This window comes from Prunus avium, chromosome 6 (assembly GCF_965620075.1).
Source record: "Prunus avium chromosome 6, drPruAviu1.hap1.1, whole genome shotgun sequence".
NCBI lineage: Eukaryota > Viridiplantae > Streptophyta > Magnoliopsida > Rosales > Rosaceae > Prunus > Prunus avium.
This window is the reverse complement of record NC_142289.1, coordinates 13,212,567-13,232,256: the sequence shown is the minus strand read 5'-3', so window position 1 is coordinate 13,232,256 and position 19,690 is coordinate 13,212,567. Positions and strand designations below refer to the sequence as shown.

Genomic DNA, 19,690 nt, shown 5'->3' with positions numbered 1-19,690 from the left:
AAAAATCATAGTTTGCACCATCAAACTATGGAGTTCTTAAATCTCCACCTGAAGAACCTGAACCCGCCATTTTGAGTGAGTCAAAACACTAAAAGAGTAACCTTTATCCCTTTTCTTAGGAATTTCTTAGGAAACCCCTCCTTCTCACAGCTCACGCCCCTCTCTGAAATCAGACCAGGAGCTCTGATACCATGTTGGTTTTTGGTATAAAACTTTCTGGTTTTGATTGATTTATCAGAACAAACAAAACCTTTTGTTAGCAACGTATGCTGGAGAGAAAACTCAGAGAAAATAAGAACGTTCAGTATATTTCTCTGTATTATGACCGAGCCAAAAACATGCCTATATGCATGACACATACTGCCAAAACATAGATCCTAAATTCTAGGTAGCAAGGACTCATCTCCAGCCATACAGTGGTCATTGGAGGCTACGATCCTGACACCTAGGCGAGAATTGGTTATCAAGGTACAGACTCAGATAGTTAAGAATGACAGCTGTAGAGTTTCCTAAAATAAAAAAGAAACTAGCCGTTGGATAGAACAACTAACGGCTATTTCTAAAAATAGAAGGTTCTTCAATTCTTCATTCTTTTCTTCATCAATCTGCAGGATTGTCATCTGCAGCTTGATTCGAGCCTAGTATGCAGCTTAATTCTCAACACCAATGTCATAACTGGGGAGGACAGCTCACCAATGCTCATGCCTGAGGAACTGTAGCCTAAGGAAAGCCTCTTGATTCCTCATAAATTGTCAATGAAAACCAATTCCAAGCTAGCCACCTAAATAAGTTAAATGTAGCACAATGGAAGATGCCCCAACCTTAGTTTCAGGCTGGGCATGGCTTCCAAGCAACATTCTGGATTTGATTATAGAAAAGTTGATCCCAATCTCTGACTATATCCGATTTAGTGCGTTTGCAAGCATTGGCAATCAGTCGCTTTAGATCGCAAGAAGTAGCACATCAAATCATGTCACAAGCAGATTACTATGCTCATAATTCCCACCATAGACGATAGCAGCGAAAGGCGTGGCTTGTATATGTTGTTAATAATATGTTAACTCGCAATTGTACGGGGCAATTAGTAGTATAGCAAGACAAGTACGAGGTCGTACCCACGAAGACTGAGAAGTTCAAATTAGTTATGTACTTTAGATTACCGAATTCAAGAAGTTAGGAAGTTAAATCTATTTAAAGCAAGAGTGAGTTTGAAAACAAATGCAGCAAGATTAAAATGAACTTTGAAGTGAGAATGCTTGTGATTATAGAAAGAAATGAACAAACTGAAATTGCAACGGAAAGCAAGTAAACAAAAGTAACAAAGGGTGGTTTTGAAGGTTAAAACACAGGTTTGGAGACTAGGGCATTCGATTCACCATAACAATTCAATTCTGGGTTATAAAGATTCAAGTAACAAGTCTAATTCAGATTCAAAGATTGATTCTAGCTAAAGTATGATTAGGCCATGGTGTTTGGTCCTAACCTTGTGTTCCTAATTCCCTAATTTGATCATTTGTTGTCTAACCTAAAATTAAGCATTAGGAACCCATTAAGCATAGAAGAACATTTTAAACAACCAAGTATGTATCTAATCCCTGTTGTCGAATGTCCATACATACTCTTCCTATTCATAGTTCAATTCGAATTAAAGCATGGTGTATACTCTTAATTCAAACCAAGATAGTTAACAAACAAGTTCTAATGGTGATCAATCATTCAAACAAGCATGTTAACTTATAAGCATAATGAATAAGAACATGAATCATGAATCAAATTTGAAACTCCAAACTTATAAACCCAGAATATTCATGTTAGGTTACATCGAAGCCCTAGTTATGGATTTAGCTACTCATAATGGAAAAGAGACTTGAACAGAAATGAGAAAACATAATGAATGCAATAAGAGTAGAAAAACCCTTTTTCTGAAGTTTTTGTGGTGTCCAAGGCTTCTCCAAATGCTTCTCCACTTCTAATGCTTCTCCAAGAGCTTCCCCACTTCTAGAAAGATGTATGAAGGATATGGAGGTGATTTGGGATGAGTTTGAGTGTGTGGTGATGGCTAAGGAAGATGAAATTCGTAGGGAAATGGAAGAGAGGTTTGCTGGAGTTGTTTTGGTGATTGTTGGAGTGTTTGGGATTTTGAGAGTGTTTGAGGATGGCTGGAGTGAATTGTGGGGTTGTGAATCCCAGGATTTGTTGTGTCTTGAATGTGGAATGGATGTGGTATTTAAAGGGAGAGGGGAGTGATAAATCTGAATTCAATATGGCAAATGCATTCAACACTTGCATTATAAAATCTAAATTGGTTGATGCACTTCACTAATGCATACAACACTTGCATTATAAAATCTGAATTGGTTGATGCACTTCACCAATAAATCCCACCAGCAGCCCTAGCTCATCTTCATGTCACCATGACCAAGCTTCCAACCAGAAACAATAGCTCATGCCTAGCTCACCATGACCAAGCTTCCAACCAGCTCATCCTGAGGTCAGCATGACCAGCAACTTCAAGGGCTTACAACTTGGGCTTCTCTTAAGCAAATGACGACTTTAAGATATCCATTGTGAAGTTCAGAATGTGTCTGATCCAACCACACAAGTATTGGCCCAATCCAAGCTCGGATGAAGAAGATAAGTCCGAAATGAAATTCTAACTCAGTTTGCTCGCTGACAAAAATCCATCCTGAGCATGGATCTGTGTTTGCTAGGTGACGGACTCCATATTTATCCAATGGGGCTGAATTTTGGATATGTTATAGTACACACCCATTGGAACAACGTTCATGAAGAATGCGGCCTCATCCGAGCTGTGTAGGTTGCTGAAACAGATCTTGCAATGTGACCCACGAAACTGGACTGGCAAGGGGCTGTAGGAAAAATGAGTTTGTCTTTAAGCTCTTCTTCCATTCATCCAAATTAGGCCTTAACATGCTTGAATTGCATGAATTATGCTCTCTTGCTCTATTGGCCTACAAAACACACAAAGGGAGGGAAATAACTTAGAATTATAGGAACTAAGCAAAAGAAGTAAGTAAATTGGGCATGTATATGTATGAAATTATGAGCTTAACAGTATAGTGTGACACAAGGTAAGACTTGCAGCTTTGAGTTGCATGTGCCTTACAATAAAAGGCTCTGCGGTTCTTCCCATGGTTGGTTGGCCTTTGTGGATGAGAATCTGGTAGTTACCCTCTTAAACCCTTTTACCGGGTGTACCATTAGCCTTCCACCAGTCGTCAAATCCACTTGGAGATCGACGGTAGCTTATAGATGTGATTACTACATTAATAAAGTTGTATTGTCTGCAAACCCTTCTTTTCTTCCTAATGACTATGAAGTATTAGTCATCTATGATGGCTATGGGAAACAAATAGCCCATTTTAAGTCAGGGGACGATGCTTGGACTAGCATAGATCAAGTGATTGGATTCGATGATGTAATTTATTATAAAGGCCAGCTTTTAGGTGTTAGTTTGGGTGGTAGTGTTTTTTAGATGAATGTTAGCAGGGATCAAACTACTAAACCCCATGTAAGCTTACTTGTGCCAATGGATCCAGGCACTGACAATAAAACATACCTTGTGCAATCATCCAAGGGAGATCTTTTGCTGGTTAGGAAGTTCAAACGAGTAAATTATTGTAAGCGGTTTATGAAGTTTCTCGACTTCAAGTTTTTCAAGTTTGAAAGGTTAAAGTTTGAACGAGTAAATGGTTATGATCGTTTTACGGAGACTCTGAGCTTCAAGGTTTTCAAGTTGTTCTGTGCTCATGGGGAGAGACCCAATGGGTTGAGATTGAAAGTATTGGAAATGAAGCTCTGTTTTTGGGTACCAATCAATCCATGTGTGTCTCTGCGCTGGACTTTCCAGGTTGTCAGCCAAATTCCATATACTTCACTGATGATTGTGTGGATGTAGAATGCCATAAACCTAAAGGGCCTCATGATATGGGTGTCTTCAACTTGGAAAACAGAAGCATGGGAACACATTACTGCTTGGATCGTTCGCAGAAGCACATGCCACCAGCAATTTGGATCTTGCCCTCTATGATGTGAAAAGATGGTTCCAGTTTTGTTCTTTCAAGCTCTATTTTCATTTGTTTGTCATTCTAAATGTAAGCCCCAAACATCTCTTATAAGGACATTGAGCTTCCAACTCTGTATGACCTTTGAAGATGCTAATAAAGCTAACACAACAACATGTTCTTACACGGCAACGCAATTTAGGGGCAGAACTAATATAAATTATAATGAACAGCTCTTGAGATGGATAATGGAAGTTTAATGTCAATTGAAATACAAGAGACGCAAAGTTTATATGGCAGTAGTCAAATTGTCACCAAGTCTTTATATTCGAATATGGACCACTCTGTTGGGAAAACCATACTCACCATTTATAATAGTAAAGAAAGAAAGCAATTTGAATGATATGTAGGAAAGTGGTGGATGGCCACATTTACAGAGAAATTGGCTAACTGGATTGCTGCTAAACAATGTTAGCTGTGGGGTTCTTTATTTTGGCTCACCTATGATTACTTTCCAATAATGTTAGCTTCTGGTTCCTCCCAAATTGTCAATGAAACCCAATGCAAAGCAGGCTTCAAAAAATAAAAAAGCTATGTCCAATACTATGGGAGAGGCAATATCATCAACTGTAGTTTCAGGTTGGGCATGGCTCCCGAGCGACCTTTTGTATCTGATCGTAGAGAAGTTGATACCAATCACTGACTACATCCAGCTTGGTGCAGTTTGTAAGAATTGGCAATCAGTAGCTCGTCATCAGAAGCATCAGCGCCTCAAATCATGTCACAAGCAGCTTCCAATGCTAATGGTTCCCAGTAAACACAACTGCCACGAAAGGCATGGCTTGTATAGTGTCACAAAAGGAAAGACTTGCAGCTTTGAGTTGCATGTGCCTTACAATAAAAGGCTTTGCGGTTCTTCCAATGGTTGGTTGGCTTGTGTGGATGAAAATTTGGAAGTAACCCTTTTAAACCCTTCCACCAAACGTACCATTCGCCTTCCAACATTTGCACAAGTCCCTCAACCCATACACAAACAAGCTTATAGAAGTGATGACTATATTAAGAAGGTTGTATTGTCTGCAGACCCTTCTTTGTTTCCAAATGATTACGAAGCTGTGGCACTTTTCGATAGTAATGGAACCAGAGTAGCTCATATTAAGTCAGGGGATCATGGTTGGACTCACATAGATCAAACAATCAGATTTTTTTATGGTCTGAATCAAGTGATTGGATTCGATGATGTGATCTATTACAGAGGCCAGTTTCTTGCTGCTAGTAGGGAGGGTGGGGTTTTTGCAATAAACGTTAGCAAGGATCCAACTTATAAACCTCATTGAAGCATAGTTGTACCAATGGTTCAAGGTATTGATGACCAAGCATATCTTGTGGAATCGTCTAGGGGAGATCTATTGCTGGTTAGGAAGTTCCAAAGTTTGAATTATGTTGAGTGTTTTACGGAGACTTTGAGCTTCTAGGTTTTCAAGCTGTTCTCTGATTGTGGGGATAAAATCGAAAGCGAACGGATTGAGGAGATTGATAGTGTTGGAAACGATGCTTTTTTCATAGGTGGCAATAATCACTCCATGTGTGTCTCAGCTTTAGACTTTCCAGGTTGTCATCCGAATTCCATATACTTCTGATAAATGGGTGGGTATGTTGCTTATGATGAAGTTCAAGGGCCTCTTGGCATGGCAGTCTTCAATTTCGAAAACAGAAAATTTGGAACAAATTACTACTGCTTAAGTCCTTCACAGAAGTACATGCCACCATCAATTTGGATTTTGAACACCATGGTGTGAAAAGATGGTTCCACTTGTTCTTTGTTACCTGTTCCATATGGTAGAATAATTTCAAGCTCTGTTTTCATTTTATTTGTGATTCTAAGCCTTCACACGTTTGTTCCTTGTGGAAACAAATATGTCAACCTAAACAATGTGTTCACGTTGAAAAGTGACTCAAACAATGTATCTCCCATGAATCAAATCATAACGCATAAAGATTTAATCCTTTGACAAGGAATCTTATATCATGATGTGCCTTCATTGTATGTAGCAGCACAAAATAAAACTTGAAATTTATAATAAGCTAAGGTATTGGCTGCATGTTTGACAGAGATTTGATGTAAGGGATTGGCCTAATCAGCATCATGTTTATTACCCTCCAATATGGCTTCACATTTTCACCTGCAAATCTCATGGAGTCTCACCTACAATTCTACAACTTGGAGTCTCATGGAGTTAACCATATCCTGTAGCAAGATGCTAATGTTTATTTAGAAACTAGAGAACTGGATAGTGAAGATGCAAGAATCGCCAACTATTTCGATGTGATTGCAGGAACAAGCACTGGTGCTCCTGCTTACTCACTGCCCAAAAATCTTCCCCCAGAAACAGTAATGTTTACAAGTTAAATGTCAACTTTTTGTTAAATATTGATACAGAACATTGTTGTAAAAATAGATTCTGATATAAGCATTATTAATTTTTTAAACAACACCAGTCCAGTATTTTTTTCATACTACAAAGATTATCAAAGCTTTAGAGCATGACCAAAATACAATGGAACGTACCTACATGATGACTTGGTTGGGCAGAAACTTGGTGACAAAAAACTGCACCAGACCAGACATTAACTAACTTTGTCATTCCCGCATTTGACATAAACCAGCTCCAGCCAATTATCTTTTCCAGCTATGAGGTTGCCCCTCTTACTTTGAATTTAACCCATCATATCACTTCTTAGCTTAATTTTCTTTTTGATCATCACCTTAATGTTATGTTATTTGTTAATTACTCTGTTTAAATCATGTGCTTTTCTTGGGTGGTTAGGTGAAACACAAGCGATTCTTCGATTCAAAACTCTCAGACATATATGCATTGCAACCTCAGCAGTCATACTGAGTTTTTGTTTTTCTTCATCTTGTTGAGTGAGTATGGTACTAAGATTATAAGTTGTGGCTTTTGTGAGATATAGTGATCGAGTTGTTTTGGGCCTTTCGACATGTCGTCTGGACAAGTGGTTCAGGTGCCTTGTGAAATAGGGCATGCTGGTTATAATCCTAAGCAACTTGTCGTTCGGAAATTCCCACAAAAGTCTTAACAGGGCTTGACCCATTTTAGTTGGCAAATTTCAATACCAATCCATTTCTGTTGATGAAATTCATCACCAAACAAAAAGTGAATGGCCTTTTTCCAAAAATGAGGCAAGTTGATTTATTAAATAATGCAACTTTACAACTAGGAAGGGATGCATTCACAAATATACGAACCAAACCCTGCATATTGAAGTGACCCTCAAACCATGGTGTTGGCTTAATCAACGGGTCTCTGATCGGAGATCCAACCTAACCCAAGAACTAGCCTGTCCAACCATCCAACTTTCGAAAGTCCCGAGCATGACTGTGTTCCCTGATTTTCAAGATGTCAGGTGGATTGCAATAGTTGCAACTAATTCCTCTCTAACTCTAATCGGATGTAGGCACTACAAGAAAAAAGGTCAGTAGTGACCAATTTCCTTGTGACCACATTAATAATGGTCACAAATACAGTGAATTTAATGACCAATAATACTACATGGTTAGTAAATTGATTAAGACATATTTTTTAATTTTTAATGACTAAATTTTCTGACCAGTATTTAAATTAGTCACTAAAAACAACTTAAATAATAAAGTTAGTGACCAACACATATGCCAAGCTAGCCTTACTTATGTTATTTAATACATCAGTGACCAATTAACTTTTTTTAAACTTTATTTTTTGTTTTCAAAACGCGCGTGTGCGAGAAGAGCGAAAGCAAGCATCTAAAAGAAAAAAAAAAAGACAGCGAGCTCAAAGCAAGACCAGCGATGTCGTCTTCTTCGACGAGCGAGCTCAGAGTGAGACCAATGAAACCAGAGAGAGCGATACCGTCTCTTCGACGAGCGCCGTCCTCTTCGTCTCTGTCGTTTTGATTTCTAAGTTTTTTCCCCAATATCATGCGAGCTTTCTATTTCTCTTTGCTTTCAATGTTAGTTTTGGTTTCACTTGAGTTTGATTTGAGTACGATTGTGACTCTGAGTCTGATTCTCTATTCCCTAATTCCCTAGTTCTCTAGGTTTGATTTGATAAATTAAGGCTTTAAGCAAAACTTTGTGTCCTTAAATCAGCTAGGTTATCTTTTGGTACTCAGGCAGAGCTTGATTTTAGGTTCAATTTTGATTTTAGTTCTGATTATTGCATTTTTTGTAATAGTGTTTGGAGAGGATTGTACTACTTTTTTTTTTACTCATCAGGAAAATATTTACACTACTTAATTACCGATTTGCTTAGTTACAATCATGTATATCAATTGAATATTTATATTTAATTAATGATTAATACCAGAACAGATCAATGAAAACTTTTGGATGCTCATCATTTATATAGGGGCGTAGTTGCATCATGGGAGATAGAAATTCAGTGCCACCTGTTTTATACAAGGATAGAGAACCAAATGTACCAAGTAATGCAATCTTCTAGATACATGCCATTCATTAGTTGTTCAACCATTATAATTGGCGTACATGCCTAAAAGTTTAGGTGGTATTTATGCAAATTTCCCAATTAAAATTTTCACAAATGCTAGTTTCCTACGTTGGTCTAAATAAAGAGGCCATCCCATGAGACAAAATCCTATTAAAAAGAAATCACAACATGTAATTAACAATATCAATTTGACTTAGAAAAGGAAGGAAAAGTTTAAATTCTTAACAAGTAGCAATTAGTTTAGTGATGCTTATCTTCACAACATTCCAAATTCGAATCTCAACCCCCATCAATTAAAAGAAAAAACACTATTGGTGGGGTTTGAACTCTTTGATTTCCAAACGGATAAAAGCAAACCTTTTGGATATTGATATACTATGGGTTTCGGATTGAGATTTCAAATTAAACTAGGATTGAGACGCTTTATGTGATAGTTTTCTACGCGGATTAGGATTGTTGGGACTACTTCTGTATAAAATGGAAAGCCTAGGCCTGCATGCAAATACATACAAGTTGTGCAACTACTGATTTTTTGAGTGTGAGGAAATTAACGAGCACTACATATGGCGGAGGCATTATCACCAACCTTTGATTCCGGTTGGGCATGGCTCCCAAGCCACGTTCTAGATTTGATACTAGATAAGTTGATACCAATCTCCGAAGATGTCACCCGAAGAGCGCTCATTTTGGATACTCTTCAAGTTAGGATGATTAATGTATTTTGATCATCTTGGATTTTGTAACTATATTTTTGTTTGTCCTATTTTCGTTATATTTTGGTTGAACTATTTTAGTTATAATTTGGTTGAACTATTTTGGTTGTAATTTGATTAAATTAATTGATGCATGTAGTTGTATGCTTTTGGTTCATTTGCAATTTGATTGGATTTTACTTGCTTCGTAAATCTATCAGTTGAGCTTTGTGAAACTAATTTCTGGATTGTGCAATGCTTTTGTCTATTTTAGACTATGTTTTGCCTACCATAAAGTACCATCACAGACACAGAGCTTTCCTCTGTTATTCAGGGATATGTGTCAATCCCAAGTGTCAATGGGAAAATCTTTAGGCTGCCATGCCAGAGACTACAGTTCATGGTCATAAAGTGCTCAAATTATTTGTTTACTGTTGATTATGTAATGCAGCGGCAATCGTGGTGCAAGTCCTGTTTGTTCATATTGAATGAAGATGTTCAATAGTTCTCAATTCTGAATATTATAGACATATAGTAATTTCACCTGAAACTTGTCTTATGAGTTTTGGTTGATTGGCAGGTAATGTCACAATCAAGCAAGTATGAAGGTAATGACATAGAAGAAGAAAAAATTGATGACAAAGAAATAGATGAAAACGAAATAGATGAAGAAGAATTGGATGAAGAATTTTATGAAGCCAATAATATTTTAGTGATGGCAATTTATGCAGTAATACATGTGCTAAATCAGTTTCTAATTATGATGCATGGTGAACAAATTGAACCTCCATGACTCAACGACGAATTATTAGCATTGGATATGAGTATATACATCAAGCATTGAATGATGATCCTGCAATCTTCCGGCAAGTATATAGTATGTATCCAGATGTATTCCGGAAGTTATGCACTATTTTTAGAGAAAAAACATTTTTGGAGAATACAAGATTTATTTGTGTTGAAGAAATGCTTGTAGTGTTCCTACAAATCGTCGGTCAAAATACTAGATATTGTGTACGTAATTCGTAATACATTTGGCCGATCACAATTTGCTGCAAGTGAAAATTTTCACAAGATTTTGAAGGCATTGAATTCAATAGCATCTGATTTGATGGCTAAAGAAGGACCGGTTGTGCCCCCTAAAATAAGGGAAAGCACAAAATTTTACCCTTTTCTCAAGGTATGTGATGATTATCTAATTATATTAATATTGTAATTATAATTTTCATTATTATAATATATAATTTTCATAATATGGTTATATTTACATATGAATAATTTTAGGATTGCATCAGAGTTATTGATCGTACACATATTCTGTCACATCCCGGGATTGGCTCCGCCGTAGCACGATATTGTTCGCTTTGGGTCCCCCTCTCTGCCCTCATGGTTTTGTTTCTGGGAACTCATGAGCAACTTCCCAGTGGGTCACCCATCTTGGGATTGCTCTAGCCCCAACTCGCTTAACTTCGGAGTTCCCATGACTCCGAAGCCAATGAGCTCCCAAAAGGCCACGTTCTAGATGGAGACGGGTATGTACATATAAGGCACATCACCCCCTCTCCGTTAGTCAATGTGGGATGTTGCATATTCTGACAATGGTGAGGGGATGAGATGTAAGCAGCTATCGTAATCGTCATGGAAAGATATCACAAAATGTATTAGCAACTTGTAAGTGCCCCAAGATAAGTACTTATTTTTTAAATGATTCAAAGCTACTAAGTGCCCGTTTGGCATTGCTTATTTGGGGTGATAAGTGATTTAAAAAAAAAAATTGGGAAGTCCAGCCCGTTTGGTAAACTGTGAGAAAATCACTTATTGTTAAAAATTGTGTGAAAGAAAGCTATAAGGGAAAGCATCTAATGAGGTGCTTTCATTTTCTGATTATGCAGGAATCAGTTTTGAAAAGGCGCTGGGTTTAATGATTATGCCACAATTATTTTCTGATTATGAGGAAATCAATACCAACAACACTTTTAACAAAAAGTTTACCAAACGCCAAACTGTTTTCCCTCACAGCTGATTTCTCTCATAACAAATCTGACAATGATTATTTTAACAACACAGCAATGCCAAACTGGCCCTAAGTGATGCTTTATCAAGGAGGAACAGACTTAAAATGCCCCAAGGTAAGTACTTATTTTTTAAATGATAAATATGTTTTTTTTTTCTACTTTTCATACTAATTTTATACGTATTGTATAAATAATTAGGTAAATATTTCTTGGTGGATTGTGGATTTCCTAATCAGCGCCAATTTTTAGCTCCATTTTGAGGTGTGCAATATCATCTCCAAGATTTTGCAGGTCATGGTAATGACCCTCAAAGTGAAAATGAATTGTTCAATCTTTGTCATGCGTCTTTGCGAAATGTGATTGAGAGGATATTTGGTAATTTTAAATCGCGGTTCACAATTTTTAAGTCAACGTGTCCATTTCCATTTAAGACACAAGCAGAGCTTGTGTTGGCATGTGTAGCACTACATAACTTTCTTCGCAAAGAGTGATGTTCTGATAAATTTCCAATTGAACCAACAAACAAATCTTCATCATCTTCATCTGCAATATTACCAGTTAATGAAGATCTAATACTTTTGAACCTATTGTTCAAACCCAAGAAAAACAACGAGAAGATGCTAATGTATGGAGGGCTAGCATAGCTTTAGATATGCAGAGAGATGCTACCTAGGAGGATATGAAGCTACGTCAAATTGGATATTAAAAAATTGGGAAGATTGTGTTGGGTTTTACTTTTCTTTATCAAGATTATCATTTGTTTGGTATTATAGACTAGTTTTTTTTATTTTTTTATTTTAATGAAATGGGGGGTGGTGAACCTCAAGAACAATTATAGACTAGCTTATTTCATTGACTTCTACCTTTGAATATTTGCTTTTATTTATGTTGGTTGTCATCCATGGGAATGCACTGTTATAACCTTAAAGGAAACGTATTCTTCTAACCCCATAAAATGACTCATCAATATCAAGCCACAACTTGGGAGCAAATACCTTTTTGTCAAGGTCGGCTGTTGTACTTGTGGATAATGCATGGTGTACCTTTTTTTTTTATCTTTTAAGGGTATGAAATTCTGGGTTCACTATATCTATCGTGCTCGATTTTTAAAAAAGTTTCAAATTTTGGTTTGGGCTATAGCCCTATTTAGTCCAGGCCCGATATAAATCCATGTGGTCCTTTCAAATCTTATAAAATCTTATGATATAATCTTTAAAATCCAAAAGTTAAAAATCCTGATTATACAAATCTATCAATAAATCCTATAAGTCATTACATTCTGATTAAATCCACTGAATTTTTTTATCCTTAAATAGTCTTTTAAAATCTCAATTGAATACACCCCCTAAGACTTACTTTATATTTGGCCAAAACAAAGTAGAAAAAAATTAAGAATGGTTATTTTTAATGTCATGATTTATTTAAAGTTGAAATAATTTTTCAATTATGTAGTCAAAGACATCCTGAAATTAGTTTTGTATTAAATCTGTAGTGGCTTAACGTCCTGTTCAGTATTGTTAGTCAAATCCTAAGAATACGTGCTACAATTTATAAGTTGTCTAGAGTTAGGTGCTTAACAGTGAGGCAGTGTTTCCTTCAGTTACATGATATGATACCTTTACCAAGTCAAAAAAATTTTCTCTAGAGAATTATGAGAAGGTTTTATGTGTGGTAGACTTCCATGTGGCATATTCTCTTAGACTCGGTTATGGCTGCATATAGATGGAACCTCTATCTCTCTATCAGATACAAAAAGTCGGTCGGGAGCCATGCCCAACGTGAAACTACAGTTGATGATATTGCCTCTCCCATAATGAGAGCCGTGCATCATCCAATCCTGATCTGGAGAGTCCTAATGCTACTACTTAGTTTATCTATTGTATTCCTCACGTGTCCTTATCCTAGAATTACAGTTCCTCATCATGTAAAGTGTAGTTATCTCCTACTGGTGTAGGACTCTTGTATAGCATTATATAATCAATATCAATACACACGACCTCTGTACAATTCCATAGGCTTATAATATCTCTTCATCCCATAGTATTGGGTTTCATTGACAATTTATGAGGAAAACTAGAAGCTAACATTATTGGAAAGTAATCATAGGTGAGCTCTAATACTTGGTAGCTTCTCCTTTTTTCTCTTCTCAGCCATGCCACACCAAAATGTATTCACATTGAAAATTGACTTCCAACAAATATATGTTTCGAAGTTGTTCTTTAATTTGTGGCACTTGATTCTCAGAAAATAATTCACAGCATCAGAGGATAAACCAAATAGGGGAAATATAAATGATCATTCATTATCCAGAGAGAAACATCATCCCACTAGATTGATAACTAGTAAGGAAGATCAGGGCAGCAGTTAAAACACAAAACAAAAGTAGAAAGGAGAAGGGAGCTTTTCAATTGACACAATTTCATCAACAAATACAAAAGAAGGTGCCTGAGCAAAGATGATAAAAATGAGTATGTGCTACGCCCTCAAGTTTTAGGAGTTAACTCATTTGTCACAATGGACTGTCATTATTTCCATATACCATCCATCATTACAACTTACATCCAAGTTTTATTCAAATATGTGGTCTTGAGAAATAAAATTATGATAAACTGGACCCAAATGAAAATTCTAAGTGAAAAACGACTCAAACTGTTTTCTTTCTTGATATGTAGATGCTATAATTATTCTTCTTTGAGTGTTGCCTTCAAGATAGCATCATTATGTTCTTCTTCTGATGAGGCTTTGATTCTGTTTAAAGTTTTGTATACATTGGCCATCAGCAAGACAAGGTTGAACAAAACCGCTGCACCCACACGCATATATATGTTAGAAACTCAAGGTAAAGGGGTAAAAAGGTAAACTACGTATTGGAGTATATACATTGAGAAAAATTAGAAAATTATATACATAATTACAACTTGATATGTGATAATAGAGATTTGACATGATCGATCATACAAGAAAATCGTTTCGTGCCATACCACACCACTAATTAACTAATGTTGAACTTTTCATCATGCAATTTAGAGTACGTGGCGTAACATATATGTAACAATATCAAAGTGTGTGGAAGGATTTGGGGGTCCCTAAACAATTTGCTTATTGATGTTTTTCTTGAGAATTCTAATAATATATATTATCTTTTCTCAACATAAGAACAAAAAGAAAGACGAAAATCGTAGATTATTTATTTGAGAAATCTATATGTATATACATATGCGTACACTACACACACAAACGTACATAGAACTTAGAAGAATAAAAGAGAGAATTACCTATGAGAATAGATACAATGACGGTGTGGTAGATTTGGAAGTCGTACAATCCATGCTTTACAGCTTTGTATAGTATCATAATCAATTGCCATACACAGGAGCAGTGGAGCCACCGTCCCCACCAAAAGGGGGCCATGCTTGCGTTTGAAGGCATCAAGACCCTTCATCATTGGGTTCTTCCAAGGGGATGCCTCATCAAGCATCAAGACCCTTCATTATATAAAAATCTAGATTCATTCATCAAGCACCAAAATTGAAATTTAATGTACCAACACCAACGTCAGATTTTGCCAAATTATAGAGACCAGAATCATAATTTGCAAAAACAAAAAGAAGAAAAAGCTGGATGCTTGACTTGACCTCTTATCCCTAAATGGACGTTGAGTTTCAGTAGAAAATTCCTTGCAATATCTCCTTGCCTTGACGTCAACCATGCAGTCCCCCTTCCAATATTCAATTGTTTTATTTATTTGAAATCTCCAATTAATCCTCATAAAAAATCACAAGAACCAGTCCCGTCTCTGTCAATATGTGTGTGTGGCTTTTATTTTACTCACATCGTGATATATCAACGATTTCCAAAATCTTCGATCATGCTAGTTAATGTTTACCTTCTTATTGGTATATACAATGGATATATGGCTCCAGAGTATATAATGCATCGGTAGTTTTCTTTTAAGTCCAATGTCTATAATTTTAGTATGTTGATTTTAGAGATTATAAGTGGATAGAAAAATAGTTGTTTTCGTCATGGAGAGAATATGGAGGATCTTTTAAGCTATGTGAGTATTTATATATTAGTGAAATTGAATGCAATGAAAGAAACATATTTTTATCTCGAATTAATTTATTCTAATTCATAAATTATTGTAGGCATGGAAAAATTGGAGGGAAGGGACAGCTTCAAGTCTAATAGATCCCACCTTGAGGACTGGTTCAAGAAGTGAAATAATGAGATGCATCCACATTGGATTATTATGTGTGCAAGATGGCTTATCATAAAACCTCATTATTTAATTAGTGGTGGTGAAATTATGTTGAGAGGGTCAGCTACTCCCTTTATTGGATGTTTGACGTCCTAAAATTGATCTTTTCCCAATCTCATGAACTTCCGATGTAAGCTTTAGATTTAGAAGTTCGATCAAAACTACGTCATCTTTTTCTTTTGTGGAATTTTCCTTTCCTTTGACCAACTTTATTTTGGTTCTCGAAAGAAAAAGCAATAGAGAACAAAGAAAGTTGGTCCCACTAGTAGAAGACTGCTCTAAAGGCACGGACTTATACCGTGTGAATACTTGTGAACGTAGGCACTAATCTCTTTTGTCAGTTGAAATTCAAAATCTGGGTGAAAAAATAGGCACTGATGATGCCCACTGCACCATCCTATCCCACAGGGCCACACCCACCTCTCTCTCTCTCTCTCTCTCTTTTGTCAGAGGCAAAAAAGAGAGAAAAGTCCAACTTAAGCTTCTTGCACACACTCTCTCTCTCTCTCTCTTATATAATACATTAAAATTAAAAACTTTCTTATCAAAAAACCAAAGTAAAGAGCTAAATCCTGAGAAAAGAAACAAGTAAAAAGAGCTAAATATAAAATAAAAAATATAAAAAATGGTGTGTGTTGATCAGTTTTTTTAGACAACTGACAAGGAAATAGTGGATGCATAGTGGCACTATAAATTAATCAGTGTCCTTTACTCCTAAACGCCATCATTAAAAGTGGTTTAATATTCAATCAATTCTCATATTGCATGTAATGATCAGATAAGATAATTATTCTTGCACAACAAATGTTCCGGTTGAAGGAAGTTGAGGTTCCACCCCAAAATCAATTGGCAATGGGGGGAGTAGCTCAACTCCTTATAAGCCCTTGCTAGGTTTCTCAACTTTCCAATGTGGGACTCTTTACCTTCACATTCTCACACGCCCCTGCATGTGTGGCAAATTTTCAAGCCTAGCACGTGGACAACACATATTGGGTGACGTGGAGCACGTGTGGCCGTTGGGCTTTCACACGTGGGCTAACCTGGCTCTGATACCATGAAGGAAGTTGAGGTTCCACCCCAAAACCAATTGGCAATGGGGGGAGTAGCTCAACTCCTTACCGGGTACCCTATTTGTTAGAGAAAAAGTATGTCAAGCATTTTTCAATGAAAAACAAAAGCTCACGCTCAATTGCTCAAATATTAGAAAACCCTCATTAAATGTATCTTGGAAAAATTTCACACACGACAAATCTTTTCTTGACTGTTGCTACAATAAAAAGTATATAAATACAGTTTTGATCTTAACCAACAATAATATACAAGACAGAATGGAGCCATTAATGGCCTCTTCAAGATTTGTTTTCTTCCTCTCTCCCATTCTGTTACTAATAAGTTCTCAATCCCTTGCTCAGCCTGAGTTTCGAAGCCATGGCTGTTTCTACGAGAAAGGCAACTATACCACAGGCAGCACCTACCGAACAAACCTTAACACCCTTCTCTCTTCTCTTTCTTCCCCCTCCAACAACGGCAATGGCTACGGCTTCTACAACTCCTCCTTTGGAGAAAACGCCGACCAGGTCCACGTAATCGCTCTTTGTCGAGGCGATGTCAGGGCGGACACTTGCCGTGGCTGCCTCAGTAACTCCACACAAAAGCTCACACAGGTCTGTCCCAATCAGAAGGAAGCTATCGGCTTTTACGACGAGTGCATGTTGCGCTACGCAAACCGCTCCATCTACGGCGCCATGGAAACTACCCCTGTTTTCCCGTTGTGGTGGAACATACAGAACCTGTCGTCCTCCGACGTCGACGGGTTTTTCCAAGAGATGAGGAAGCTGCTGAAAGACCTAAATGGTCAAGCTGCGGCGAACGGTTCTCTTCGGAAGTTCGCGGTAGGGAACACAACCGCTCCCAATTTCCAACCAATATATGGACTTGCGCAGTGCACGCCGGATTTGGCCGAGCAGGCCTGCAGTGAATGCTTGGATGCTGCTATGGGATATATCCCAGCATCTTGTGAGAGGAAGCAAGGTTGTAGAGTTCAGAACCCCAGCTGTACCGTTAGGTATGAAGTCAATCGCTTCTATGACCTTACAACTGTGGTGCCGTTGCCGTCATCCCCGCCACCACTGTCTAGTCCTCTTCCACCATCAACCAGTACATGAGAAAAACTAAAAGGAGATGAAAGTTGCATAGACCTGCAACTTCTCATCTTTCTTTTTGGTACAGCATGATTAAAGCTATATGAATTGGAATATATGTTGACTTTTCAAATGTGCACATGGAATTTTAGTATTTAAATATTGTAAGGAATGAATACACTACTACAAAAAACACTTTGCGCGACGAATGATTTTTGGTCGCGCAAAGGAAAATTTCGTCGCGCAAATTATGGTCGCGCAAGTTTTGTCGCGCAAAACTCGTAAAGAAAGGGTTTGCGCGACGGCGAAAATTCTTCGTCGCACAAAGCCACTTTGCGCGACGAATGATAACAACTTGCGCGACGAATCATGACGACTTTGCGCGACGAAAATAACAACTTTATGCGACGGACAATAACAACTTTGCGCAACGAATATTAATTACTTTACGCGACGAATATTATCTATTTTGGGCGACGAATATTATCTACTTTGCGCGACGAAAGCTAATGTCGCGCAAATGTACTTTGCGCGACGAATGTTAACGTCGCTCAAACGTTTGCGCGACGAAATATCCATTTTTTTAATTTTTTTTATATTTTGAAAATTTTAAACTAAAATAAACTAATTTAATAGTTTGCGTGACGAAATATTTTGTCGCGCAAGGTTTTTGACATTTTTTTTATTATTATTACTCTTATATCAATTTCATTATATTAATTTTTTAAATTTAATTTAATTGTATGATTTTATTTTTCTTAATTACTTTAATTTAAATTGACATATTCAAAATAAAATTACATAAGAAAAATAGTGGTCAAATTATCCAATATACATAATATTCAAAATGTACACTTAAATTAACAAAGTACAATAATAAAATCTACAAGCATCTTATATCAAATCCTCAACTTTAGCCTCAACAATTCCGTACAAAAAAAAAAACAAATATTGTCAAATAACAAAACAATAACATAAAATAATGACAAATAATTGGCATAAACTCAAAACTAACTCCAAAAACACATATTAATGAAAAAAAAATTAAAATTTACAAAGAAGTGAGTGTGAGAGAATTAGAGAAGATAGTGAGAGAGAGATGAGAGAGTGAGTGAGAGTGAGAGATGATGAAAAGAGATATGAGAGAGTGAGTGAGAGAGAGAGAGAGATAGTGAAGAGAGAGATGAGAGATTAAGTGAGAGGAGTGAGTGTGAGAGAAATGGTAGGATTTGGGGAGTGGGAAAGAGAGAGAAATGGTAGGATTTAGAAGACATTGAGAAAATGGTGGAGGAATTATTTTGCTTTTAAAGAACGTATCACTTTGCGCGACGAAACAATATATTGGTCGTGCAAAGTGTTTAAAAAAATTATTTAAAAAAAATTCCCATTTTCGGTGCCCGCCAAATTTTTTCAGTTTTGGGCGACGAATTTCTGGTCGCCCAAACTTTTGCGCGACCAAAATATTCCCGCATCCCATTTTTGGTGCCCGCCAATTTTTTAGAGAATACTTTGCGCGACGAATATTTATATATTGGTCGCACAAAGTCGAAATTTTTTTAAAAAAATCCCATTTTTTGTGCCCGCCAAATTTTTAGAATATATACTTTGCGCGACAAATAATAATATATTGGTCGCGCAAAGTTGAAATTTTTATTTTTTTTTAATCCCATTTTTGGTGCCCGCCAAATTTTTAGAGTATACTTTGCGCGACGAATATTTATATATTGGTCGCGCAAAGTCGAAATTTTATTTTATTTTTTAAAAATCCCATTTTTGGTGCCCGCCAAATTTTTAGAGTATACTTTGCGCGACGAATATTTATATATTGGTCGCGCAAAGTTGAAATTTTTTTTTTTTTTAAAATCCCATTTTTGGTGCCCGCCAAATTTTTAGAGTATACTTTGCGCGACGAATATTTATATATTGGTCGCGCAAAGTCGAAATGTTTTAAAAAAAATTCCCATTTTTGGCACACGCCCAAATTTTGAGAGTATACTTTGGGCGAAGAAATACTAATTGGTCGCGCAAAGTCTTAAAAAATATTTAAAGCT

The 19,690-nt window shown here is 36.7% G+C and overlaps 1 protein-coding gene and 2 pseudogenes across 1 annotated transcript; all 3 read left to right on the top strand.

Moving 5' to 3' along the window:
* The first annotated feature begins 804 nt into the window (after positions 1-804).
* On the top strand, positions 805-4,056 carry LOC148293703 (F-box protein At2g26160-like; annotated as a pseudogene).
* Positions 4,057-4,630: 574 nt separating this feature from the next.
* On the top strand, positions 4,631-5,824 carry LOC110770785 (F-box protein At2g26160-like; annotated as a pseudogene).
* Positions 5,825-16,763: 10,939 nt separating this feature from the next.
* Positions 16,764-17,842, top strand: LOC148293702 (antimicrobial ginkbilobin-2-like protein). The gene has a single exon (XM_088254767.1). The coding sequence runs from the start codon at positions 16,827-16,829 to the stop codon at positions 17,661-17,663; it is 837 nt and encodes a 278-aa protein (XP_088110893.1). The 5' UTR covers positions 16,764-16,826; the 3' UTR covers positions 17,664-17,842.
* The last annotated feature ends 1,848 nt before the right edge of the window (positions 17,843-19,690 follow it).